Here is a 27713-nt window from a genome sequence, read left to right on the forward strand (position 1 = left end):
TGCACCCTTACTGAACAAAACAATCCCCTGAATGTTGTCTGTGTTTCTTCAGTAAGATGACTTGTTTTGTTACAAATGCTTGGTATTTTTTTCTGGTTTAAATTCATTATCAACATTTCTAACAGCAGAGAGATAGATGCTGTGCATGAAGAGTACCAGCAGAAACTGAGAGACCAGGAAGCTTTCCACAGGAAACAAATTCAACGGCAGCAACTCTATGTTGAGGATTTAAAGCAGCAGATCCTCAGAGGACAGATCAAAGCAGAGCAGGAACTAGAAAATGACCAAGCACTCATCAACCAGCAGATCCAAGAAAGTAGGTACCCGCCTCCTGCCCTCTCTCACTTCCCTTCCATTACTGAATTCTTTCATCCTCTTCATGTTTTGTTGTTTGTTTTTTTTTTGTCTTAGTTATGCTTTGTGTTATGGGTGGAAGTTTATTTTTACAGCTTATTACTAGTTTTCTCCTATTATTGCCTTTCCCTTGAGAACAATTATCAAGCTTTGATTAACAGGACTAACAGGGCTCCTTTGCAGTGCCCCAGCAGCAGTAATTATCTTTGCAGGTCACTGCTGGGAGAGACAGCACCAACACGTTGTTCCTGCTGTGGCACTGAGCCTCTCATCTCCCCAGCTGCTCCCCATCCTGCTTCCCTGCAGTTTTGCTCTGATTGTATCTGTAGTGCAACTCTCCCATGTGAGACTCATAGACTGAGTTTTCCATTGTATTTCACAGTTTTCTTTTGATTTATCTGTGCTTCATCCATTGCATTGTTCCAAGAGACTGAAATTCAGATGGCCATGGTAGTTCTATAAGTTTTCAAGGGAAACTGCTCTAACAACAGCATGACATAGGAACCTAGCAGCACTTCTGAGAGAGCTGATGCCTTGGAACTGCAACATGTGTTGGTTAACGTGCTCTGTCTATGCGTTTGTCGATGATCTCACCAGTAGCACAGTGCAGACCTTATTCATGTGCTTTTAGGGAAGGCCCGTGGCATAGAACCATGCTTCAAACTGTGGTTGCTTTGTGAGTTTTAAGCAGTGCTCATCTGAGAAGTAGGTGGGACACTGAAGTTCGCTTCATGCTTAGTTCTCAGCAGAAGATTTTGAAACACATTATAATTCATTTCAGGTTAAAGCTTTATGGTGTTTTGTCTGCTTGCATTTTTCAGATGGAAGTGTAATGAAGTGAGAAAGTTCTAGTTTTTTTGAGATTTTAACTTCAACAGGAACTCTACAGTGATCAGTGTTATATTGCATATACATCCTGTAGGCCAGATTCAGCAGAGATACTGTTGTCTTCCTGAACTGAAAGTAATTGGATAAAATACTGGTGATACTGGTCTGGCACAAACTTCAGCTCTACGCTAACTATGCCATGAAAAGCCTATTTGGAGAAGTGTTTGCTAGCATCAGTGGCTTCCATCCCCGAGAGATGCTGCTTTGCATGCAGATATATTCAGCAAGGTTTTTCTTGGTGACTGCCTGTTAAAGATTTTGTAGACTGATTTGGCAACATTTTAAACCTTGAGAATCTCTTGACCACTGAATAGGGTTGCTATTGTGTTCTTCTAGTTACCTTCTAATGAATGATTTGGTCCAAGTTTCTTGATAAGGAACAACAGAGAGAGAACACCATTTCCATTTGGCAAGGCCTGCTATTGGTTCCTGGAAGAGGAATGATTTTTGAATTTTTTGAGGTTTCTCAGAGCCAAACTTACACAGTCTGCCATCTTTCAATTACACCACCTTAAATAAAAGATTAAAGAGAAAATTGTGGAAGTAGGAAGTAGGTGGGCTTAAGGTATGTAGACAGTACAGAGTTTCTCCAAAATATCTTAATTTCTCAAATCTAGACTTGTTCTCTGCTCCAATCTACTTTCACTGTTTATCTGTGTTCATGCAAAGCTTAACCAGACGGGCAGTTTTTGCCAGCCAAATACAATTCTTCACTTGGCAGCCCACCAAAGCCTTTTCTGCATTATCTTTTTCTCAGCTCCTGACAGAGGCAAGTTAGTGAGTAGACGTTAATTAGCATCTTAGGGCTTGCAGCTCTATTACAGGGACACTCTCATCTGCCAAATATTCTCCTTGGTAGAAACACACTGCAAAGGACAGATCTGGAAATTAAGAGTTGGGAAAACTGTTTTGTATGTAAAAGTTAAAGATGCTATTAAGAAAAAAATAACTAAAACTATGACTAAAATGCTTTCCTTTTATTCATAAAGGAACTGTACTTACCTGTAGTTTCCATACTTCTACGCATGTACTGTGTGCATAGCTGCCAACATAAACTGAACAGGAGAATCACAGAGGTGGGGATCACTAATGAATTATGTTTAACAAGATCTGTAGTCACCAAGCAAGTAATGCTCACAATGCTTATGGATAATGATGGCTACATTTCTTAAATTAGGGAAACTTCCACAGCCCAAAATTCCCCTCTTGCCACTCACCTGTCTTACAAAGAGCTACAGATAGCCCTCATTCACCATATCAAAGTTAAATACCTCTGATTTCCTAACCCCATGAATGAGTAACTAAAGGTAGTTCTTCAGTAAGAGGCTGCAGATTGAAGATAAACCCATCCAAAAAAAGTGTTGCTGCTAGGAAGCTAGAAGTGCTTTGAAAAGCTTCTGTCCTTTGAGAAATGGTCTACTTACGAAGGAACTTTACCTGTGATTTGTATGTTGCTTTTTCAGCTAAGGATTTTATTTTAGTTTTTTGGTTAACTGTGCAGCTGAATATGTATATTTTCATACTAGCCTAAAAATGAACAAACTCTTTAAGAGAACATGCCTAAATGCTGAAAAACCACTAAGCACTTCCCCTGCATGGAGTAAAGTGGTCTTGCTTCAAGAGTTAAAAACAAATCAACGTGGTATTCTGTGTCCTCTACTGCCTCCCCATTGACTGCAAAGATCAGGTTCTCTGAATACTTAGAAAAGATGAATAATTTAAGCAGATGTAAAATACTCTGTTATCAAATGAGGCTAATCAATTGGTTTGTGAGAAAAGCATGTTTAGCATTTATGAAATATGGGGGACATTCGTTAAAAGAGAGAATATAACTCCCTTTATGGAGTAGACTGGAGATTTTATGAGAAATACATGTATGCATTGACTGGTGATATGCCTTTTTTAGGTGTGTTCATCTTATAACTAAAGATTGCATTGCCTTCACCCATGTCCTTGCCACAGGAATTTCTCATTGATTTCAAGTACATTGCATGCTAATGTGCTCATGTGCGAGATGTATGGGCTCTGATCAGACATTTTTGCAAGTGCTTCTGAAGCAGCCGTAGATGTTCCTGTGTTAACTCCTCTCACAGTGCACATATGTTCATTCCCTATGTAAAGCATTTGAACTTTAAAATGTGACTTCAGAGTAGTTAAGGCAAAAGTAGTAGTGTATTTCACATTATAAAAGCTGATCAAGTCATAGTTCACTACTGCAGATACCTTCCTCATGACTGAAAACTGTGCAGGAAGAAACTTGGGCACTGAAATATGTCCTCTGTATTGTAAGAAAAAACATTGAGATAATTGAGTGTAATCTCTGAGAAATTGAATATCTAAGTCTGTATCCTTTTGGAAAGTGTTAAACTTTTTGCTTACAGACAAGGTCTTATTCACCAGTTTCTTAGCTGTGTCAGCCAAACCCCCTGTTCATATCTTGCAGTATTAGTTGCTACCTGAGCATTTCTCCCAATGGGTTTTCAGTACACTAATGATACATTTTTCTCTAAATGTCTTGTCAAGGCTTTGCTCTACATATGTAGGAATTCTGTTCTGAAATGGCTCTCATGGACAATTAACTTAATGAATAATTTTTCTCCTATGATTTTTACTTTCTTTCAATCATTGTTTTGTTTACAGACCAACAGTGGCTTATAAATGAGAATAACCGACTAGCTGCCCTTCAGCAACAACAGAGGGAGTTTGCAGTGCAAACAGAATCTACACTGTATGCAGAGGCTGAGGTGCAGAGTAGCATTGGGCAGGAAATCTGTCCTTCCCTGCTGCAGCAGAACAAGAAAACACTGGTGCAGCTGGAGCTCTTGAGAAGGTACTCCTTAAAAAAGGCAGAAAGAAACATTAGACGGAAAAAGGTCAAATTCCAGCTGGAAAGGATAGTCAAGAAGCAGAAATTATTGGAAGCCAAACAAAATCTAGAGCAGCTAGAAGCTAGCTGCTGGCTCAGTGAAGTGTGTGTGAAACAACCCCGAGTCCTAAACCAAAATATTGCAGTACAGGCCTCTCGGGATCACCCGTTACAAAAGAGGAGGAGGTCATTGGGTTCAAGTTCCTTGCAACACAGGCAGCATTCGTTCTGTAACTTCCATCTGCCCCGGGTACCCAGGTAAGTTAACATCTACCAATTCCTCTGCACTCTCAAAAATAATTTAAATTAAGGTATTTTCACTGGCCACCTGTAATCCAGAATGCCTTTCAGTTTATTGATACAATGCTAAAACTTGTAATATCACTGAATATACTATACTGTATGCCACACTGGAGTTGTTTGTTCTTTTTCCTTAGATTTGTACAGTGCATTCATGGCTTACCTCTCTGACACAGTCTTTCTCGGTGTTTTGTTTCTTTCCTCTCTCAAGCTTTTCTGCATTTTTTACCTCATTGTAAATGTTTTCCAGAAGTGAGTTAATTTTTTGTTCTTACCTTGTTCAAATCACTGTTAAATAATGATTTCTCCATTATTTTATTGTAATTAGAGTCAAAGTATTCCTTCTGAGCATTTTTATCATTAGGGTGATTCTCAAGCTAAATGAACATCTCTACACAATGCTAAAAATTGGGGTGACAGTGTCATTATCACGGCATAGTCCCAGAAGCAGGAATTAGCTTAACTCTGCTAAGTGAATTACTATGACTTAAGAGCTATCCTTTACTTTTAACTAACATTTGCAGCTACTTTAGACTATAGAGACTAAATACCAAGCTATACAACACAGCATCAAGTTATTCTTTTGCTTTATAGAAATTATTTCAGGATATCTACGGGACTGGATTGTATGGTCACTGACAGAATATGCATTTTTTTAATTCTCTCTAGAAACTGAGTTTGAAAGGCATTGAGGTTCTTGCTTCATGTGTCATTACTCTTAAAATGCAAGGTGTTACTGATGTCGAAATGTAAAGTATGTTATTCAAGCAAGTATTGGCCTATATTTCTTATTTATTCCCACAGCTGTTTGTTGAAGGGGGAGACTATCTCAAAGTTATCTACCTCACCAAATACCGACCAATGCTGTGAAGGCAATACATCTGAGAAGTTGTCATCTGTAGAACATCCTTTCAGAAAAGTTAAAGATGTTTCCAGGGATGATGACCTTAATGATGAAAAAGGTACCTCCTTTTTAGTACAGAAGCAGCTAACTGAAAAACAAAAAGCATCCTCATTTAGAAGTAAAAAAGGAGCAGAAAGGGACTCTAATGATTCAGCTATCATGGCTCATATCAATAAAAATGATCAAAAAATGGAAAAGCTGAATGATAGCACAGGGCAAGCTGGATGTCAAAATCAGACTTCTAAGGGCTCTTCTCCTGATCATTTTAAGGAGAAAGATGAACCTCAAACCTTCATTACAGGGACAAGAATGACAAAAGCGAAGGTGCCGGGAGATTTGAGTCAGCCTGCAAATAGCTATCTAGAACAAAACAGAGCTCAGGTATCCAATAAAAAGACTAGAATGGATATCAACGGGAAGGGCCATAATTCTCCAGAAAATTTTGCTAAAGAAATGAAGAAAGACGTAGTGTACGGAAACCTGCCATCAGCACATCTAAACCAAACAGCCAAGAATCTGAAGAGAGAACCAACCTCAGCCTTGCGAAATCATGAGAAATCGTCAGTGGAACAGCAGGAATTTCTGATGGTAGCAACATCAGTTGGAAATCTCACTAAGATAAACACACAGACACCACTTTCTTATGCTGAAAAGAAATGGCACAGTGCTGAGCTGTTAAGTGCTGGAGTGTCCAAAACAGCCACAGATATGCTGGGGAACTGGCAAGAAGATGATGAAAATGAGATTTCTGATACTGACAGTTCCTATTCTGTAGATTCGCTCTCCTGTGCTTATGCAAAAGCTTTTGCAGAGAAACTGAAACAAGAAGATTTCAGCAGAAATAAATGTTTTGCCAACCCAGAAGATTCTGAGAGCGATGACAGTCAAATGTCACAAGACTCTCTGGTAGAAAAGGAAAATAAAGTCAAAATGCGAAATAAAAGCCAGTTTCACAAGTTAAAGGCTCCCCATCAGCCAGCTAGGCTTTACAAAAGCAGAACTGAACACCATCTTTCATCTCTGGTGACATCCTACACATCACACAGGAGGCTGGGAAGGGCCGAAAGAAGCTTTTCTCTGGACAGCTTGGGTGATGGAGAAGAGGTACCAGCAGAAGACCCAGTAGAAGAATCCAAATCTGATTCATCTGATGAAGTGCCAGCAGAGATTTTTTGGAAGTTACAAACTCCAACATCACCAACTATACAGACTGAGGAAGACTGTGAGTCCAGAAACTGTGATAGAGATACAGAAGGAACAAGTTACAACCTAAAGCTGAGTAGTTCCTTCTACTTGGACACTAAATCACAGCCTGCTTCCAGTAATGCTTGCAAGCAGTTTCTGAAGGAGGCAACAGTCTCTTTTGTACAACAAGAAAGGTCGCTTGATAGGCAGCTATATTATGGTCTTCCTGTGGCTGCTCAGTCTTCCTGTGACTCAAAGGTTGAAATCGGCAGCCCCAGAATAACAGTACCTTCTTCCCATGGAAATCTGGAATTTCAAAACGCTCGTCTCTACTCTTTGAGCAAACCAGAGGGTTGGCTGAAGAAAGATGACCTAAAACAGTCAGCTGCTGAATTTTCTTTTGTTTCTGGCTCTAAGCAGATACACAGCATTACTCATTTATCACATAGTATAAATGAATTAAACTCATCTTTCTCCTCTGACACATCAGAAATACCTTTACCTGAAACAACAGCTGCAAGCAGAGTTTCTGAGAATGGATCATTAAATAGGATTACTGAGGAATGGACAAATGCTAATGAAAATTCTCCTTTGGAATCTCAAGACGTAACATCCTCATTTGTTAGTTCAGTAGGACCAAGCTCTTCGTTTGTTTGCATTTCAGCAAAACCTGATTATTATGAACATTCAACGTCAAATCATCCTGAACAAGAACAACTGAATGAATTATCTTCTTACAGGTCTACCACTGAATGCACACAAACATTTGGCTGTTTGGAAAGCACCTCCACTGCAGACTGCTTGTCACTGGTACCTGGAAAAGAAGAGGATTCTCTCCCTACAACTCATCCAGAGCTGCCAAAAGATCACAATCTGGAAAAAGCACCTTTTATTTCTGTGTTGCCTGTGCATGTTTTGGAGCAGAGGAATGGCTGTGTAGATTCAGATTTAGAAGATGATTTCTTCAGAACTATTGAAAAAGATGACCTAGATGATGACTACAATAACTTGACAGAATCAAAGATAACAGATTTGAACACTGGAAGTGCATCTGTCAATTCACCTGCTGCTGAATCTTCCACAGGACTTACTTATAACATGGCCTCAACACAGAGTTCTGCAGTAAAACAAGTTCAGTTTGGAAACCATGTGCAGCTTTTTCCAAGAAGGGAAATACCAACATGTTGTGATGAAGGTTTCTTTCTCAGTAACTTAACAAATCAGAACTGCTCTCCAGGAAGCATTTATGAGCTTCAGGTATTGGCTAGACAAGGAGCCGAGTCAGCTGTTACGCTAGGTCTTAGGTCTGGGGAGAGTAATTTGGAAACAATGCAAGATACAGATTATGAACAAATACCTGCAGAAGAAATAACCATAGACACAGATTTTTCCTCAAAGAAGGTAACATATAAATGTAACCCTTTAGTTCTAGCTTACAGTGCAAGTTATGATCAATCTGCAACACCAGTAGAGTTGTCTCAAAAAGAGAAAATCTGTATGGAAACAAGCATGGATAGCTTGGCAGAGATTGTGTCAGAAGCACCTTCATTCAGAGATGATGAAGAATATGAACCAAAGGATCCGGAGTTGTCTTCATCGAATCATTACGAATTCAAAAGCAAACCTGTTTCAAAAAATTACTCCCCTGAATGTGTGCTAGCAGATGGTCCTGTAGGCTGCTTATCCCAACATATTTCAGAAAATTCTACATTGTGCACTGACAATATAAGAGCAGAAAGCAGTGAAAGCGATTCTCAGGTTGTAGTTCAGAAGGACTTTCTACCCAAATATAAAAACCTAATGGTAAATGAAGCAAGTTACCTCACGGTGAATGTAAATGGGAAGGACACTGAGTCCTTCCCTGCTGCTGTTTGTGAGAGTACAAATAATTTGCTCCCAGAATCCAATTCAAGTGTATTTTACCAAGCTTCACCAAAAGTTAATCTTTTTCAAAGTGCTTCTGAGACTGAAAGTTGTGATAAATTATTGGAGCATGCCACAATAGTGAAAGGAGATGGTGATGCTACATCTAATCATACTATGGAAGTTGGTACCACAAAAAGTTGTTCTGACATAGATTCCAATGACCTTTGTACCACATGTTCTTCAAAATCACCAGGGGAAAAAACCAGTATGTATAAGCTGACTGACATTTCTGTGGAATTTGATGCAACTATTCAATTGGAAACAAAAACAAAGAATAAATCTTCACTTGAATCAAGAGTAGAGAAAGAAGCCTGTTTTGAAAGTGATTGCCCAGAGGACATTTTACTTGTTGAAGATCATGTAAACTCAGAATTCGGAGTATTTGAATACAACACAAATAAGTTGGCTACTGTTTCTCAAGAGGAGAGTCTGTATATAAACAAAGAATACAAGTTTTTAAGAAAAGCAAAAACTGATCCAGAAGAAGCTATGTTTCCTTATCAGAATGCAAAAGCCAACACTGATGAAGAAGAGACAAAGTTGATGAATAGTGCAGTCAACTTAGAAAAAAACATGTTGGAAATTAAATCTGGACAGGTAGAAAGTTTACCTGACTACCCAGTACCCAAAGCCCAAAGTGTAACTGCAGATAGGAGTGCAGAGAATAAACCTATTGATATTGTAGCTTCTGAAGTTCAGTGTGAGGTTTATACAAACCTGTGCCTGACACATGAAGAGGCAGAGAAAGATGAATCACAGGTAGGTAGCACTGATGTGGAACACACTCAGGAATCAAAAGCATTCATGTGTTCTGATAGCTGTCTGAAAACAAACAGCTTTTGTCCAAAAAAGAAAAGTGAGAAAATAGAAATTGCTATTTATTCACCGGAGCTTTCTGTTTCTCCCCAAAACGCTCCTTCAGCTGTGTGTTCCCACACAACAGATGTTACACAGGATACGTTGGGCTTCCTTGATGCTTGTGAAGGGCTTTTACAGATAAACAGAACAACAGAAAATGTGTTTGATATGGAGGACGTAGCTGCAACAGTACTAATCACAGGTAGGCAAGGAAATAGTTTAGAAAAAAATGAAAAGCAAATAGAGTCTAGCAATTTACCTGAACATTTTATACCAAATTGCTTACCCCATGCAAACTTTGACCAGGAAAACAAGGTTAGTGGATGTGAAGTGACTGAGAGTGAAGAACAAATTATCATGACAAACACTGAGGGACCAACTATGAAGCACGAAGTCATATGCGCAGACAAAAATGTTTTATTTCCTGAAGAGTCTTCAGCTCTGCATCAGATGAATTGTGATAGAGATGATGAAGAAGAAATTTTAAATCAGTATGAGATCCCTGAAAGATACCTTACAGCTTCAGGACTAGAAGAGAATGTACCGTCAGTAGATGATTCACAGTACTGTGATCCTACTGAAGTGAGGGAAGATGGTGGCTCAGCGGACCCTGCTACAGATGCAAGAAACACGGTGATGACGGATACTGATGTATATGAGTGTTCAGTTGATGATAATATTAATATTGACAAATATACAATTGGGCAAGAATCTAAACGTCTCCGCTTTAAAGAGGACAGCCACACATATATGAGTTGCTCTGTGCAATATCCTGAGCATGGCACTTCAGAAAAATTGAATGAAAGTATCATTAGAAAACGTGAAATTTGTGGATTGGATTCCATAGGCTCCAGACTTGGTGATGAGAAAGTGCATTTGATGAATCTAGAACAAATGGACAAAACAGACAGAGAAAGGCAGATGTTTTTAGAAAACACAGAGGAGGTAGAACTGATCATTCTACAAAACCTCAGTGAACTATTCCCTGAAAACAAAGATGGTTGCCATGATGACAGCAGATTAGATGAAATCTTAAGAGAAAGCCAGTGGGTGTCTACCAGCTTTTCTGGAAGCAATGAAGATACCAGCAAGCAGCAAAATCCACCAGCAACACTGAAGTCTACTGAAAACATCCATGAAGATTCAGATAAAGACTCTCTGTGCCAGTCTGTAAATCAACTTTTCTATCTTGGAGTCATTGATAATTCCCATGTTGTTCCAGATGATCCCACTACTTTGGAAGGGCATACAAAACCATCTAATAGCTGTGCTGGAATGGGAGCGGTTCTTCCTTACTATGAAACACTAGTGGAGAATGAAGTCTGTGTCAGTACTCCAGGTAAAACAGTCAAAGAGGGAGCTGACGCATCTCTTTCTGATAAAATTCAAAGTAGAAACGAAGCTTTCCCACAAAACAAGACTGCGCTGGACAGACAGGAGGAAGAACCCGTTGTATGTAACAACATACCCAATTCTGCACCTGGGCAACCTGTCAGTGAGAACAGCTCTTCTGTGCTCTATTGTGTGGGCGGCGATGAATCTGAAACTGTTGCACTTAAGCAAGGAGCAGAAGAAAATCCATTTTCCATGGAAAAAATTGATTCATCTGAAGATAAAATTCAGGATAATAGCAACTCCAATGAAGAACCCAGTGTGGATTTAATGGTTAACAACATATCAAAAGACTGCTTTAATTCCATAGAAGAACGATTTCAAGAGGAAAAGGATACCATCATGCCTGATTCACTGCACTTGGATAATTCAAACCTGCTTTCTTTTTCAGAGAAAGAAGTGATGGAAGATGTAGGGGGAAAAGCAAAGCATTCTACACAGGAAATCTCTTCTCAAAAAATATTTCACAGCATTAATATGACTGAGAAAGAACTTCACTCAGGGAGTCCATCACAACATGATGACAAGGAGAAATGCTTAAACACAAGTTGTAGTATAACAAGCAGTAAAAATGATAATGCAGGGTTTCCTGGTATATCTGGGTATCAGCATGAGCCAAAAGAAAATCAGGGACACAGGACTTCAGAAAAGTGCTGTGTAGACTGTCCAGAGAGTACCATTTCTGAGAACATTTCTACCCTTTCAGAAAGTCTGAAAAACTCTCTGTGGGAAAATCCACATTCTAATAAAGAGCTTCTAAATTACAAGAGCAGCCCTGGTGTCATGCATAGCCCAGTATCATTTGCAGAATTTTTGATTGACAGCAATGGAGACAAATGTAAAAATGATGCTGTTCTCTCTGAAGAAACGAAATACTTTGAAAGAGAGTCAACTGATTTAAGCGTATCTGTAACTTTTCCTGATGTTCTTCAAAAAGGAGATGAAAGGAATAATTCTGCAGTAACAGAGGCCACAGATGCTCAGAATAAAAAACTCCCTGACGAAGCTGTGGGAACAGATCAAAATGGGAAAATAATTCAAGGTTCTTTCCAGAATTGCAATGATACTAAAGAAAACAAAATGCACGAGTACTTAGAGCACTACAGTAACACTTCTAGTATGACTGTACCAGAATCGGGCATGCTTGCTGTTCAAAGCCTACGGGAGATTGGCAGTAAAGAATCAAAGTGTCTTCCAGCCTACTTTGCAGAAGATGCTCCAACAGATAAACTGTTTCAAAGCTGTAAAAATTTCAGTGCTTTCGATACTTGTTTACTTGATGACTCAAAATCTCTAATATTTAGTCATCTTGAGGACTCACTTCAGGACCCCATTTTGACAGAGCAAGTATCCTCAGGTTCTGCAGATGTGCAGTCTGTAAAAGAAGATGTTCCCCAAACATGTGCAGAAGTTAATTACCCGTCCTTAACAGCATTTTCAGAATCTTCTTCAGCTGCAGATATAGACCATGGTGTAACTGGCACATGTGGTATTTCACATACCAGTATATTAAAGCATCCTCCATTTGCTGTTTTACAAATGCAAGACACTCAGTCTGATAAGTCTGTGGTATTTGATGAACCAGTACATGCTTCAGGAAGTATTTTACTTTCTCTTGCAAAAGAAAACAGGCATTATCCAGTATCAGACACAGACCCTACTTTGTATGAAAATTCCACTGTAGATGTGGAACCTGTATATGGAAGTAATTGTCAACAATTTGACAATGATATCAAAGTTGATCAGCACCGCTGGGGTAAAGTTCTAGCGCAGAAAGCTTGTACAGAACACACAAATAAAGTTTCAGATGACGCTGATTCTCTGTCATTACCATCATTACCTCTTTGGGATACTGGAAGGTCAATTCTGGTTGAAGAGGGACAAATGAGAAAAATACTTAACAGAAATGAGGAACAACTGCATTCAAGTACTGAGGCTAAACAATCTGTAGTAGAGAAAAAGCAAAGGAAAGCAGTAAATAGAGAAGCTGAAAAGCAAACTGCAGTATCTTCAGATTCTACAAGTGAATTAATAGACCCACAAGATGTAACGGATACAGATTTTCCAGGAGATGTTAACGTGGATCCTGAACACACGTGCAATTCATTTGGTCCAGCAAAGAGCAGAAGCAGTGATCCCAGACAACTGTATCACACTGTTTTAGGTTTTGAAAAAAGTCCTGCAGATCTGCAAGGCAACTGTCATTATGTGCCTACAGGTGGTGCTAATCCAGGTCAAACAAATACAGATGCTAGAAAATGGATTGTACTTTGCAAAAATAATCCAGGTTCAAGTATTGATGCTGATGCAGACAGTTGTTCAACAACAGGAGGTGATACAATGAAGAATGAGACTCTGAAATCAGAAAGACTGAAGTTTTATTTAATGAATAATGAAACAAACTCCTTAAAATTTTTAACAGAAGACCATGATTTGCCTACGCAAGAATCCAAATTGGTACAATTCAGGAGCAAAAGGTCATGGTCTGCTATCCAGAATACAAACAGCTGTACACGAAGTGAACAGAGACCTTACCTACAAAGTCATAGACTATCAGCCCCAGCTATTGCTGTGTTCTCTGATCTAGATTATACTTCTGAAGCTTCATCTAAGGTAGATCCTTTGTTATATTCTGCATCTAAATCATTACAAGATTTAAATATGAGTGTAGAGCCTCCATCACCAACTGAAGATGATCTTCATGGAGTTGAAAGATTTTCAAAGCAGGAATCAAAGAACTTTCTGCAGGTTAAATCTAAACCCAGATTTCAGCAAAGAATGACACAGACTAAGAAGCTTGCAAACTGCGATCTAAAAAATGTACATTATGCAGCAAGAACCCAAAGCAGCCAGTCTTCAAAAGACAGGACTGTTCATTCTCCATCTTTACTGCACACAGCTCACAGCTCTGTGGGTGCAGAAGAAAATACCCATTCAAAGAGCAGTTCTGTAGCTCAGTGTAGTGAAGGGAGAGCTGAAGAAGCTGGATACCAGCCAGGAACAGATAAGTTTTCACAAGACAATAAAGATGCAATGCATTTTAATTCAAGTGATATCAACCCATATATTCATCCGTGGCAACAAGATGAATTGTGCAAGATTGGTTGGAAGCAGTATGTTTTTGGAAGTGCAAGTGATGTGTCTTGCAATCAAATGCCTTTAAACCTGGACAGTCGTAAAGTTACGAGATGTTCCAGTGTGGACAATGGACTGAATTCTCAGAATTCTCCTTTTCATTCTCATCTCAGTTCATATGCTACTGCAAAAGTTTTGTCGAGCACTTTAAGCAGCATTGAAGGCCTTCAAGGATGGGATGTCAGACAAGACTTCGAATCTGCTTACTCAAGTGACAATACCAAGCAGTATAGCAATGTATCCATTGAAACACTGAAATCTAACACAGAAAATAACACTGCTGAATTTGAGAATCCTTCAGTGCAGCCTGGTAACTCTGCAATGCAGGTTGATGAAATTGTACTGTTATATCCTTCTGAGTCAGAAAGGTCTTCTAAAAAATCACCAGGGATTACATGTGAGCAGGGAACACAAACAGTGGCTACAGCAAGGTATAAAAGGCAGAGAAGACACCAGAGAAGCTACACAGACATTTCTGCCAGAAAGCAGGAAACAAACAGAGATTTACTTCAGCAACATTCTTCTTGGACAAGCATGCAGAACCTCTCCATGCACCTGTCACAGCTTATCCAGAACACTTCTGAGCTATTGGGAAACCTCTCCCAACAAAATATTATAGATAATGAACAAAATGCCAAAATAAGCCAAAGAAAAACTGAAGAAGGTGCAAAAGCTGCTAGATCGGATAGCTGCACTCAAACTACAGCAGATATAGGCACTCAAACTGAGACTTTGGAAGAACCTCGAAGTAAACATGAAGAAAAACAAGTGCAGGTAAAAATGGAAAACGAATTAAGGGCAGCTCAAACAGCAGACTGTGATTTGGAAGGAGTAGTTGCAGATGTAGGTAAGATTCCCAAAAGGAAGGAGGAAACTCTCGCTCTTGAAGAAAGAGCACAAGAACAAACAGAGATGAGAAATCTGAACAATCCTGACTTCCACGACAGTCTTGACAGCATTTTAGAAGATTCCTTTATGCGTCTGCCTTTCTTACCCAGAGCATCTACTCCGACCTTAGATTTTCAAAAAACATCGTTAAATACACAGCAGAATGCTGCTTTTGCTAGTACCAGAGTTTCATCTGTCACATCATCTTCACTGAGTTCAGGGAAAGATGATTCTTCATGCACTGTTGTTAGCAGCCCTACTAATAGCACCTTTCAATCTCCAGCATCTTGTACTCTGGATAAAAGAAGTGTTAATGAACCAGAGGTTCCAGTAGAAAGAAAACTTCGTTACAAAAATACACTGTTAGTGGATAGGGCCTCCTCTCCTATTCTTACTCTTAGTGCTAGCCCCAAAAGCCAGAATGCTTTCAGTAAGCCTGCCTGCTCTATTAAGGAACCTTTGGGATATTCTGGTGATGCTTTAAGTCCCCTTCACAGTCAGAGAAAGCAAAGGTCAGGTCTGCAGTCTGGCATGGAACCTCACGTGGACAATTTTTCACAGACTGAAACAGATAGCGAATCAAGCACTTCTAGAGACAGCAAGGGTGTAAGAAACACATCTGGAGGTTTCTCAGATAAAAAAGCAGCCAAAAAGTTTTTAGGAAAGGATGGTTCAGAAGATGTGGAACAACAGCATAGATACACTGTTGGCGCACACGCTACAATTTGTGCAAAACGACTGTATCACTCCAGCAGTATGTTAGAGGTCTCTGGCCATACGGAGGTTTTAACAGGTGATGTTAGAGACTGCAATCCACTGGCACGTTCACTTCGTTGCACATACGTCACAGGGGGAGGAAGAGGCTCTTTAGGTGGAATTAGACATGAGAATTATGTTGGTAATTCTGATTCTGCTTTGATTCACAACTACTCACCTCCAAAATCTGACTTACTTTTTCATCAAAAAAGTAGTGCCACATGTTTAAGTAAGGCAAACATTAATGAGTCCTCAGAACCTCTGGTAGAAGCATCTTCTCTACAATTTCGTGACTTCTGGAAAAATGAAAGCAGCTGCCCTCTCCTCTCTGATGTGAGTGATGTGCAAACTTCCTTCCAAGATGACAATACAAGTTCTGTCACAGAAACTGAATGTGACACTGAAATTCCTCTGAACAAAAATACTTTTCTAAAGCCTTATAGGCCTCGGAGCTACAGTCTTCGTGACTTACCCATACACAATAAATTCAGCAACTGGTGTGGTGTGAAGGGCAGTCCTCCTCCTTCGTTACTCAGCCTGAGTGGCAGTGTAACTGACTTACAAAGTCAGGCAGAAACTAAGCCTGGAAGCAAACAAGCAATGGAAATAGAAGGGAAATCCCAGCTGTGTGACAGCAGAAGCAGAGAGATTGAGAGACTTCAGAGAGAACGTGCTCAGATTATGTCTGGCATACACCTGGATCTGCATCAGCATCCCCTTAGTGTGGAACTGACCGAAGCAAAGCTGAATTACGGCATTGGGGAAACGGACGCGCTGCTGAGGGTTCTGCAGAGTGGAACTGCAGATGACCTGATGGCCATTCCAGTAAAGCAACAGCTTTATGAAAGGTAAATTACTCAGAGTTGTATTAAGTATTTTGAATTCATTTCATGTACAACTTCATGCAGGATAAATAATACACAGTAAAGGGCACTTAATCACTTGGTCACACTGAGTGAACTATATGTGAAGAAATAAGTATTGCAATTGTTTTATATATAGTTAAATAATGCATTCAAAAGAAAATTTAGAGGTTACTTAAAGGAAACAAGGACAAGTATAAGATTCAGTGTAATTCAAATCTAACGTCACCCCAGTTTTAAAATTTCCAGTAGCTCTAAGAGTGGTCATGCATACCTGGTGACCATGCAAGTGTATTTCATTGACTTACTGCAGTGTAAAAATAATCAAAGCATCCTGTTTACACATCTCTTGCTTCTGTGAATAGATGTTGTTGTGTGAATATCCAAAACCATGTAAATACCCATAAATACGCAGCAGAATGAATTATGAAAAAAATAAGTTCCTAAATTATGATTGGATTATAGAAATGTTTTGGAAGTCGTAACTAAAAAAAAAAAAAAAAAAAAAAAAAAAAAAAACAGGAGGAGCTACTGTGGTGGTTTTACCGTACTGGGCAGCTAAACCCCACAACCGCTCTCTCACTCCCCCTCCTTTAGATGAGGAGGGGGAGAAGTAAAGCAAAGAACAACTCACGGGTTGAGATAAGGATAGTTTAATTAAAGGGAAATAATTATAATAATTAAATAAAGACTACCATGAACTAACATGAACTAACAATTTAACTAAGGGGAAAATAAAAAGGGAAAGGGGAAAGGGAGGGAAAAAAAGGAAAATAAAAAGAAGGGAGGAAAACAAACAAACAAAATAAATGAAGGCTATATGGAAGTGCAGAGGAAAGAAATTACTCTCTACTTCCCACAAATGAGTGATGATTGACCACGTCCTTGAAGCAAGGCCTCAACGCACGCAGCCGGTGTTCGAGAGGAGGACCGACGTCTTCCAAACGAGAGCCCACCCCTCCCCTCTTCTTCCTGTTTCCACCTTTTATTGCTGAGTGTGACATCACATGGTATGGAATATCCCTTTGATTGGTTTAGGCCAGCTGCCCTAGTGATGTTTCTCTCCTCACCTTTTGCCCACCCCCTAAGAGGGTTAGAGAAAGGCCTAATACTGTGCCACTGCTGCTCAGCAGCAGACACAACACTGGTGTGATAACACTGCTGTTCCAGCTACAACTGCAGAGTACAGCACTGTATGGGCTGCTGCTGGGAAAGTTAACATTCCAGCCAGACCCAATACAGCTACATTATTCTTCTTCCTCACTTTTCCTTTTAAGACATTACAAGCCCTAACCAAGACCTTTGTATGCATTTCCTACTGTTATAAAAGCCATGAAGTTTCAGAATTTCTGCATCTCTTAGCATGTGACTGAAGGGCGTACCTGCAGGGGGAGTGAACATTATTAGATTCCTATAATTCTTACATTACAAAGCTACCTAGTATTTAAGGCTTTAAAAAAAACAACTGAACAGAAATTGTAACTTTGCAGGGTGAACTTTGTCACTCTAATTGTGTTTCTCTGACAGACACATGAGAACTATTGAAACCCTGAGGAAGGAAAGAGAAAAAAGGCTGCAAAGATACCACAGAAGCCGAAGTCTGAGTCCTCAAAAGCATTTCAGTCTGTTGCAAACACTGGATGCAAGTCACAGGGATCTAGAGCTCCCTAGCAGACGCCGAGAGTATCTGCAGCAGCTGAGAAGAGATGTGGTGGAAAATACAAGGTAGGGCATTAGAAACCTCCCTTTTACCTGATGATTAACAGTGCTCGCAATGTGAGTGCATTGATGTGAGTGCTCCTGTGGCAGCTGTCTCAGGATACTCAGTTGTCTCTCAGGAGAAACATGTACCATTATTCAAACATTCATTGAAATCTTCCATCAAGTTTATTTCAGTTTATAACAAGAACCTGATTTATACATATAATATATAGGAAAGCCAAGGATTCAGTCTTGACTCATTATACACTGTTATATTGTTATATTATGTGTTTTCTCCCACTTACCTATCCTTACAGAGTTCAAGAACCAAAAAGAAGAAGCATTCAGCACCCTTCAGAGATTGAACTGATGCTCAGAGACTATCAGAGGGCACGAGAGGAAACCAAAACAGAGATTGCACGAGCTAGGGACAAACTTCGGGAGAGAGCTGAGCAAGAAAAAAGACGTATAAGGGAGCAAATATTTTCTCAGTTACAGAAGGTGAGTGTTACAGAGGAAATTTTTTTGCATTGTATACATCGATGCATGTTTTTTAAAGAAACTTCTGTGGTTCAGTAATTCTCCTGTTTGACATAATGCATAGAAAAACCAAATAATTAAACGCAAATTTGTGCTTAAAACGATCTCAGTAATACTGAATTGATGTACTGTTTATGCTTCTGAAGTACATCTTTCTGGAGCTGTTGTTTCTTGAGCACAATTTTTCTGCAAGAAACTTTTGTTTTCTCATTGGATCAAGCTTACAGAGGCATCCTGCTGGGCATATGCCCAGTCTTTGGAAAACTTTAAAAAGGTAATCTTGATTTTATTTCAGCATGTAGTTAAACAGAAACGCCATAATTGTTGTTGTTGTTTTGTTTTGTTTTTCCTGTTTCTCTTTTTAGACTGTCCTGTGTATGTGTGTTTAACCTGTACTTTTATTTCTGCATTTTGTTACCCACTTTGCACTGTCTGAGTGTGTGAATTTTTCATCATTACTCAAGGACAATACCTTGTTGGGAGGTACCTCCTCTGCCCAGTTATTGACTGTACTTTCATGCCTTAATCTTTGTCACTGCCTGAAAATGCAGCATTAGTCATAGCTGCAGACTTCCTCTCCTCATATGTGCATATGTGGTGAACACTCATTTCATTGCTGTCTACCCTTTAAGGCACCTAGAATTCAGGCATCTCCAGTAGATGACTGGATCTTGCTATTTACTTTAGACCAGATCTTATCTGCTTCCATATCTGTTGTATGAAACATCAAAGTACTTCAACTATGTTGAAAAACAAAACTTAAAACCACCCTTCAAAGTCTAAATCTTCTTGCAGTTCTCAGTATTTTCTTATTAAGTAATTTGTTCTTAATCTCTTGGGCTGGCATTGAGTTGTTGCATTGGTTGCAATAAAACCTTCAGTATTTATCAACTACTTTTGACCGGCAAGTTATGCCAGGCAAAAAGTAACAAATGGGACTAAAAAAAGATCTTTTAAATATTATTTTCCCCTTAAACATCCTAGAATTGGTTTGATAGCTTGGAATCTTGTAGCTAAAGAACAATGGCAGAGTAATCCAGATTTTCCTAGACTGGTGGGTTTTACACGGTGGTTTGCCCTGTAGGTCATATAATCTTACTGGTTCAAATGAGCCTGCTTGTTTAATACCTTCTGTATTAAGCAAAAAGCAACAGTCTCTCTCCTGTCAATACACCTTGAAAGAAATTGGACTCCAGCTTATTTCTTTCATCTTTTAGTGCTGTTACTGATTTGACTAGGCGTTGTGCAAGGTAAGATCGTGTAGTTTGATTTGTGACTCTGTGACATCTATTACAGGAAGAAGCAAGGCTGAAGACTCTCGCAAGTACAAGCACTTTATGTACAGAATCCAGCCTCAGCCTCTCCTCTGGCCCAACGTCTGGTTACAACAGTAGCAATACTGCTGCCTATGCTGCCAGTAAACTCAGCAGCTGGGATGGACAGGTGAGAAAGAACTGCCTTGTGAGACTCATGTCTCCTAATGCTTCCACAGTAACAGAGAGAGAGAACAAGGATAGAAACCTTTTATTCTGATGGTTCATATTCTGTTGCAGCTATCAAGCAGGGCAAGTTTGTGTCAGTAGTGCGCAGATGGGTTACAGGGGGTAGAGTATTACCACATAATTGCCAGAATACAGTGACTCTCATTTTTTCTGAGATTTTTTTTTGTTTGTTTAAATGTAAGAGCCAGTGTGTACTGTTGACATCAATGCCGCTATCTGTCACGTTTTTAGAAAGAAGGAGCATTTGCTTGTGGTAAACCAGAATCTGGTATTTTCACTGTGCCTCCCTCAATGAAGAAAGATGCACAGATTGATTTGAGAGTTTGTGTGTGTGTAAAAATGAACTTGTAAAGTACTTTTTAGAGTAGGTACCTATGCTAGCTTGTCACACTTTGTTTGCTAAACTTCCAGAGTTGAGCTACCCTTTCTTAACCTAATCAAAGGCAAAGGACTTATCCTATGATATAGAGAAAATTACAATCTTGTAAAGCATGTTTGTTAGGAATATTCCACTTGCTGTGTAATGTTTTATTTTTCCTGGTTCAAACCAAAAGCCCCCATTTCTGCTCTTTCCTAAACCAGGTTTCTTCTGGAAATGTATTGCTTTCAAGAGATGCACGAGGTCGTTCAGCTGTTAGAAACAGTCAACTTTATATGTTAGAGCAACTACAGAAGGATTCAACATTGGGTAAGTAAATCATACATTTGCTTATGTCTGAGTTGTATCCCAAAACCTAATGATATTTGTTACTTATGGAAGTCCAAATCTAATTTGATTCTAGTATTTTGAGGCTGTCTTTCTATTACATGAATTCAGAAAAATACTGTCCACCAGTAGCTAGAGTTTGGAAAAGTAAATGCAGATTTGGTTCTTTTGTTGTTGTAACATAATTGTATAGAGAGGCTGGGAGGAGCATAATTGTATAGAGAGCATGGGGCTAAGGCTGCAAAGAATATAGGACCATACATGCAAGTTGTTATTTTTATTCCCAAAATTCATGTTGTCTATTCTTCTTCAAATTGTTAGCGTGTATGTGGTTAATAACCTTTAAAGTTGAGTGATGTAAAATACAACTGCGGTGTAATTATCCACACATAGATTGCCTAGACATATAATAATATTATCAGTCGTTCATCAGGATTGTGTGGATCAGTTGCTGTAATAGAGGGTTTAAATCCCTGTAAACTGCTTAATATTACACCTTCTGCAGCAATTTAGTGATTGTTTTCCTCTTTATATTTTCCACTTACAACTTTTTTTTGTCTCCTGCAGAAGCCAGCAGAATTCAGCCACCCCTTCCTTCTAGTAGCATCAGCTGTAGGTTCACCCATGGATTAACTATTTCAGTCAGCTCCTCTTCAACAAAAGGATACGAAGATTTAGCCAAACATATCTTAGCCAATGCTACCACTGAGGTGAGTAAATAAGCACTTTTTGCTTTTTCTTGTACCTCCTACTGGAAGTTGTACTGAAAGTGTGTTGGACAAGACTTACTTTACGCTCCCAGCTGCTACTTGTTAGGTACAGAGGAGGACACTGATCAGTTTTAAATGTGGAGGAAGGTGAGGCAGGCTGCAACAGTGGAAGAGCAGTTCAGGAGAGTGTTGCATGTTAGCTGAAATGCATCAGTGAATATGGTGAAACTGCTGAACTGAACTCTTCTAGTTCCCAAGGATTTGTGCAGTGCAGGTTTTATATATCTGTGTAACCATGTACAACTGTGTAGCCAGAAGGAAAGCATACAAACTTCATGTTTCAGGATAGAAGCACTTGATTTGGAGACATGTGCTTCCCCACTCCCTGTTTTCTCACAATAGCCTAGGATATTGTATATTAGGCACATATAAATCCTCCTTCAGCAGAGAGCAAGTCAGGCTGGCTCTTAGTACTCCCAAAAGACTACTAGCACTATAACGCTAAGTATTTATTGTAAAGCCAAGTGAGTAGAAGACACTGTGACAGCATGCAAGAGCTGAAGACAATATATAATTTATATGACTTTCTCTTACCTCTACATTTGTCATTGTTTTCTAAGGTAATGGCAGCATGCTCTCATAACCTGAGGAATCTCTACATGTGCCAAGCAGCAGGTGGTTGGAAGTAAGTTTATGGCAGGTCTTTATAATGGGAGATTTTTAACGCAATTTACCTTTTTTTGTGCCAAGACTTTTCATTTGTGTTTGACAGATACCAGTGTACAGAAAAAGAGGTGCTGGTTTACTACAAAGTTTTCCCTTCAGCAACAAAGCATGGATTCTTGGGAGCAGGAGTGATAGAAAGACCTCTCCCATCTGTGTGGGGACTAGTGAGAGATCCTGGGAAAAGGCATCTGTATGACAGAACCATCAACACAGCTCGAATACACAAGAAGGTAACCAGCCACATCCAGCTGGGTGAGTACCAACACAACCAACTGACCAGCACTATCATTAGGTACTTTCTCAGCTTAGATTGTCAACCAGGAAGAAAGTTAGAGGCATCTTATTTCAATTTTTCCAGTTTGAATAAATGACTTCATTCTTTAATAAGGGAACTTCCCTTTTGCAAGACTTGTTCAAAGTACAGCTTGTATTAAGTGGATGCTGCAGCAGTACAGATAGAAGCAGTAGTTTAAAAGTCAGAAGATCAGTAGAATAAACCTTAAGTAACTTGAAAAAGTAGTATCTTAATGACATATATTGTTTATAGCATATTAACTAGAACAGCTGCAACAAAGAGTTAAAATGCATTCATACAGTTAAGGGAAGTTGTGACAAGGTAAAGTTGTCCAAGCCTAATTCCTCCTTTCTTTCTTTCTTGGATGCTTTTTCCACAGTGTATTTAGTGACTGATACCTCCCTGTGTTACCTAAAGCAACCCCGGGACTTCTGCTGCATCACTGTAGAAGCCAAAGAGGTAAACTGCCTGTTTTCTCTGAGTAACTCTTCTAAACTCATGGTTCAAGAAGAGAAGGAAGAGAAGTTAGTGCTGATAATTCCAGAAATGGCAGTGGAAGAAAAAAAGCTATACTGATATGACACAAGTGAATTATGTATAAAATCCACTTGCAAGTGACAATCATGAACCAAGTCCTATGAGGTAGTAATATAATTGTTACAGCTTATTCTGATCACAAACAAACAGGATTCTATGAAAACAAGAGCTTATTTAATAAGTAATATGAGAAATATGTGTCACAGTAAACAAAACATTACTGTCCGTATAAAAAAACCTCAGTGTCTTCTTTACACTTTCTCACATGCAGGAGAACTTGTCTGTCTTGGCTATTCAGTCTGTCTACGATGCTTCAATGCCTCACCCTTGTAAAGACGTGGTGAGAGGAGAAATTCTGCCAAGCGCCTGGATACTGGAACCTGATGTAGTGAATGGAAGAGAGATCACCAGAGTTATTTACATGGCACAGGTAGGATTTTGCAGTATGTCCAACTCTGGATGTGAAAAGCTGTTACATTTCAGAGGTAGGAAGTAACCAAAGATATTTATTTATAAATAAATAAATAAATAAGTGTGTGCATATATACACACACACACTATAATATATATAAAATACATTAGTATATATATTATATATAGCATAATTATATATATATATATGCATTTTATATATATATATAATGTGTGTGTATATATACACATACACACAATAGAAATATATTTAATATATTTATTTAATTTTATAATATGTATAATTATATATACACACATATATAATATATATTATTATATATATTATATTATTGTATATTGTATTTATTTATTTTATATTTTAATTATATATTATAGAAATATATATTTTATATATTTCTATTATATTGTGTGTATATGTATATATACAAACACGTTATATATATAGCACAATTATATATATAATATATATACTAATATATTTCTATTATGTTGTCTGTGTATATATGTATACACACAGAGCATAGCATAAGACTTGTATTAAGTGACCACAGAATTCACCTCCACCTCATGCCCTGAATTACTGTACATCATGTTAGATATCAGTTTTAAGACAGTGCTTTTAAGCACTTCATCCCATGTTTTTACAGCACCTCAACCTGCATCTTTGGACACCAGGGCTCTTCTATAAATGCTTATTTGCAATTTAGTATGTTATATTCTCGTATGGTGAGCCAGTAACTTATTCATCCAGTGATAGAGACTGGAGAATCCTGTTCGCATTTTCATCTTGTTATAAACATACATGTACATGTAGGAATCCACCTTGGTTATGTTGTTTTCAAAATGCACGACAATGCTTATTGTTAACTTTCTTCAACAAAAGTCATTAAATCTATGCACCTAACAGATATAAAAGAGAAGTCAAGACAGGGATTCCAGTTAAGAATTAGAATACAGTCCTCTGAGAAGTAGGCTGCATTTGAGACAGCAGTTCCAATCACTTAGAAACATCCAGAAGAGAACACCATGCTCTTCTTAACTTTAAAGGGCTCAACTTAGAGCTAACTTTAAAGAATTAATTCCATTTATAGGATTTTTTGATACAAGTTTTAAAATATTAGCTTTAAATAATTAGTGTATGCCTTTGAAATGCATATATGTAATGTATATGCATTTTACAATATACATTTTATATTGCTCTTTAATTAATATATGCATAAGAATTTTCAGCACCACTGTTTCAAACTAGCAATACTTGGTCGAAGCTCAAACTCAAAACCAGTGTGGGTGGGAAAGCAATATCGAATATGCCAAGCTTTGAATGTCCATAGAGTATTGGGAAGAAAAGATATAAACCACCATGCAAATTGCAGCATCAGAGCTATTCCAGGCAGGATAAATGTTTTGTACAAAAATGGGTACAACACAGCCACAACCACATACCTTTCTTCTACTTTCTACAGGTGGATCTTGGTGCTCCAGCTATCCCAGCAAGGCTCCTGAGTTCCATTGCAAAGCGCCAGCCTCTGGTCATTGCTCGACTAGCCCACTTTCTTGCTAGTTAGCATTTAGAAGAAACCAGAATATTTAAGAGCATGTGAAAGATCATCAAGAGACGCAAGCATCCATAAGGGTAATGTAAAATACTGGCTCATAAGACAGGCACAGTCAAACCTTACTTGAGGAGTCTCGTTGGTAACTTTGGACTATACAAAGGTACAGTTTGGAAAAAAAAGGATCGTTTTAGCAAATGCTGCTTAGAAGAAATCCAGCAAGTTTTTAATGAGGAACCTGTCTTTCTGGAGACAGATGTGGAAGAAATCCCTTTGGAGCAGTTAGGAAGGTGTGCTGCCTCTACCCACAGCAGAGGAAGAGAATTCTGTTTACAATATCCAGGACCTTACATACAGAAGTGTATTACTTCGTTTTAGTTTTTGAGGAGTTGTTATAAAGATCAATATTCTCTCTTCAAGGAAGTTTAAGCAGTGGTGAGAAAAAAGCAATGGAAACAAACACAGTAAAAACTTCAAACAGTACACACATGGCTTGAGAGCTTTTACAAGTTCTTAAGCAGAAGTGCAAGGCCACTTACTGATACTGAGCTAAGTATCAAATGCGGAATTCCTCAAACAGTAATGATATAGTCCACTTGCCAGGCTAAATGATTTACTTCCCTTTGAAGGGAGGTCAAAATCAGCACGATATCCACTAGCCACCCTACACCCTGGCTAGATTTTTCTCATCTAGTTTGCTGACTACTTCCAGTAGGCAGCATAGGTTGTTTCAGATTGCCACTACACTATGCAGCAATATTGGAAACCACCACACCTCAGGACACAGTTCTACTGCACTGCAGATTTAGGTGCTTTGAAGTAGAGAAACCAAACTGACAGTTGTGAACAATAAGACCTTGTCATTAATAGGGAATAGTACTGAGTAATCAGCTTGTTGCTAGAATTTCAATCCTGCAAAGAGAGTAGCTCCAGCACTTTTCCATAATGGCTTTTTCCACCTGCCTTTCTATACTTAAGCACACCCAGAAGCATTAAGAATTGAAAATCTAGCGCAGACCATGTTCTTACCATCACGCTTCTGTTCACAACATGAACAGCTGTCTTCACAGCAGCGAATAGAGTCTCCCCATTCAATTACCTCATTTCTGTTGAGCTTTGTCCAACAATCCTGTTGTTAGGCTTTACATGCTTGGTCACACATTCCTAAAATGAAACAAAACCACAATCAAATATCTAAATAACTTCATTTAGTTCTTCAGCACAACAGTAAAGAATCATTTAGATAACTAAGCAATAAGAGCTGCTATAATATTCTTTCTTTAGCTCAAGAAAAGCCGACATAGTTCAAGAAGCTGTTGCACTTGAGATTTGTCAAGTGAGAAATGTGTATTCAAGCATCCACCTTACCATTCGGCCTCTGCTACTTTAACACACTTGCAGTAAGAGACATATTTCCCCAGCACACAATGAAGCTAGTTGCACTTCTCACCTTTGTGTCACAAGCCGAGATCTACTTTTAACTATAACTTTGCACAGGCGTAATTTTGGCTCTCAGCTTCTACGTTACTTCCTGTCATGAATAGATTAAGTTTTAAAACAGAAGATGGTAGCTGTTTTAAATTGATATTTAAGAAAATAGCAGTTTTGAGGCATACCAGCAAGGCTCTTTCCCCCGCCCTTCCCCAGACTATACCAGGTAGGAAAATAGATTTCACTTTATAAATTTGCTTTGCTTTCATCTTTAGGTGGTCCTGGTTAAAAGTTACCACCACTATATTACCATGCCCTTTTGAAGAGGCTCAGCCTTTTCTTAAAAGCCTGCCAAATTGAGTCATGGCACGGTTTGCTTCCAGCGTTATGCATCTTCCGTGGCCCCAGCAGCTGCACAAAAAGACAGCTTTCCACATTTGGGACCTGTCATACCTTTTTGTGGGAAGCAAAAAATAAAAAAAATTAAAAAAAAAAAGAAGATTGTATAAGGCAATATATAAAAGCCCTAGAAAAAGTGAGTGGAAACTGCAGCACAGGGTATTGGCTCCGTCCCCTGTGCTGCTTCCAACAGATTTCAGGCAGAGGTGAGGGAGGTCTTCATACATTCTACAGGAGATTTGCTCAGTGCTTCGCTTCTTTTCTTTTATTTTGGACATGGCACTAGTGTTAAAGTAGTTTTGTAGGAAAAACATCAAGGGGGACTCCTGTTGGTCGATACCAGTGCCTATGAAGGATAATGTCTTATTGTACAGTGCATCAGATGTTTATTTTTATATATACATAAGATTGTTTTTTCTATGTTTACAAATTAAGTTATTTATATATGCTTGTTTTGAAACGTTTTTATATGCTATCAAAGCTAATTTTTATTTTTATCGGTATTAATGTAACTTTTTTTTAATACAATCTTCACTTGATACTAAAAAGCCTATTTATATGAATGTTTTCATTTGCAAATATAACATTTTATGGTACCTGTTACGTATGGCATTGGTTTGTTTGGAAGGAAGAAATAAAAACCTAGCAGATACCTAATCTGTTAATCTACAATGGGAAAAACCCAACTTCCTGTAAATTACTGCTGAGCAGTAGATGATCAGACTAAGTGTCTTGTACCACCTACTGTTGCATCTCTGCTCTTAATCAAGATTGCTATTTTCATATTCACAATAAATGGTATTTTCTACACAAGAAAGAACATGCACCGTGTGGTATTTTCCTCTAGTTCAGATACCTGTCTA

At 38.6% G+C, this 27713-nt stretch overlaps 1 protein-coding gene and 1 long non-coding RNA gene across 7 annotated transcripts in view; one reads left to right on the forward strand and one right to left on the reverse strand.

Annotated features, from left to right (window-relative positions):
• Window positions 1–26873, forward strand: part of STARD9 (StAR related lipid transfer domain containing 9) — a 107208-nt gene extending 80335 nt beyond the window's left edge. For 5 of the 6 annotated variants that reach the window (XM_068683997.1, XM_068683999.1, XM_068684000.1 and 2 more), the window contains 13 exons: window positions 126–316; window positions 3883–4366; window positions 5213–16300; window positions 17843–18040; window positions 18334–18517; window positions 19853–19999; window positions 20641–20746; window positions 21332–21474; window positions 22095–22159; window positions 22247–22452; window positions 22875–22954; window positions 23304–23462; window positions 24931–26873. In XM_068683997.1, coding sequence (XP_068540098.1) covers window positions 126–316; window positions 3883–4366; window positions 5213–16300; window positions 17843–18040; window positions 18334–18517; window positions 19853–19999; window positions 20641–20746; window positions 21332–21474; window positions 22095–22159; window positions 22247–22452; window positions 22875–22954; window positions 23304–23462; window positions 24931–25032 — 13153 coding nt within the window. In that variant the 3' untranslated portion in view covers window positions 25033–26873. Of the gene's footprint in view, window positions 1–125; window positions 317–3882; window positions 4367–5212; window positions 16301–17842; window positions 18041–18333; window positions 18518–19852; window positions 20000–20640; window positions 20747–21331; window positions 21475–22094; window positions 22160–22224; window positions 22453–22874; window positions 22955–23303; window positions 23463–24930 lie in introns of those variants that run through there. The other variant, XM_068684002.1, reaches the window with a different exon arrangement.
• On the reverse strand, window positions 23184–25049 carry LOC137857477 (uncharacterized). The gene is made up of 2 exons (XR_011097097.1): window positions 24911–25049; window positions 23184–23412 (listed from the first exon to the last, which is right to left on the reverse strand). It is a non-coding gene; the product is annotated as an uncharacterized lncRNA (long non-coding RNA).
• Window positions 26874–27713: the final 840 nt, after the last annotated feature.

Source organism: Anas acuta, chromosome 5, assembly GCF_963932015.1.
Source record: "Anas acuta chromosome 5, bAnaAcu1.1, whole genome shotgun sequence".
NCBI lineage: Eukaryota > Metazoa > Chordata > Aves > Anseriformes > Anatidae > Anas > Anas acuta.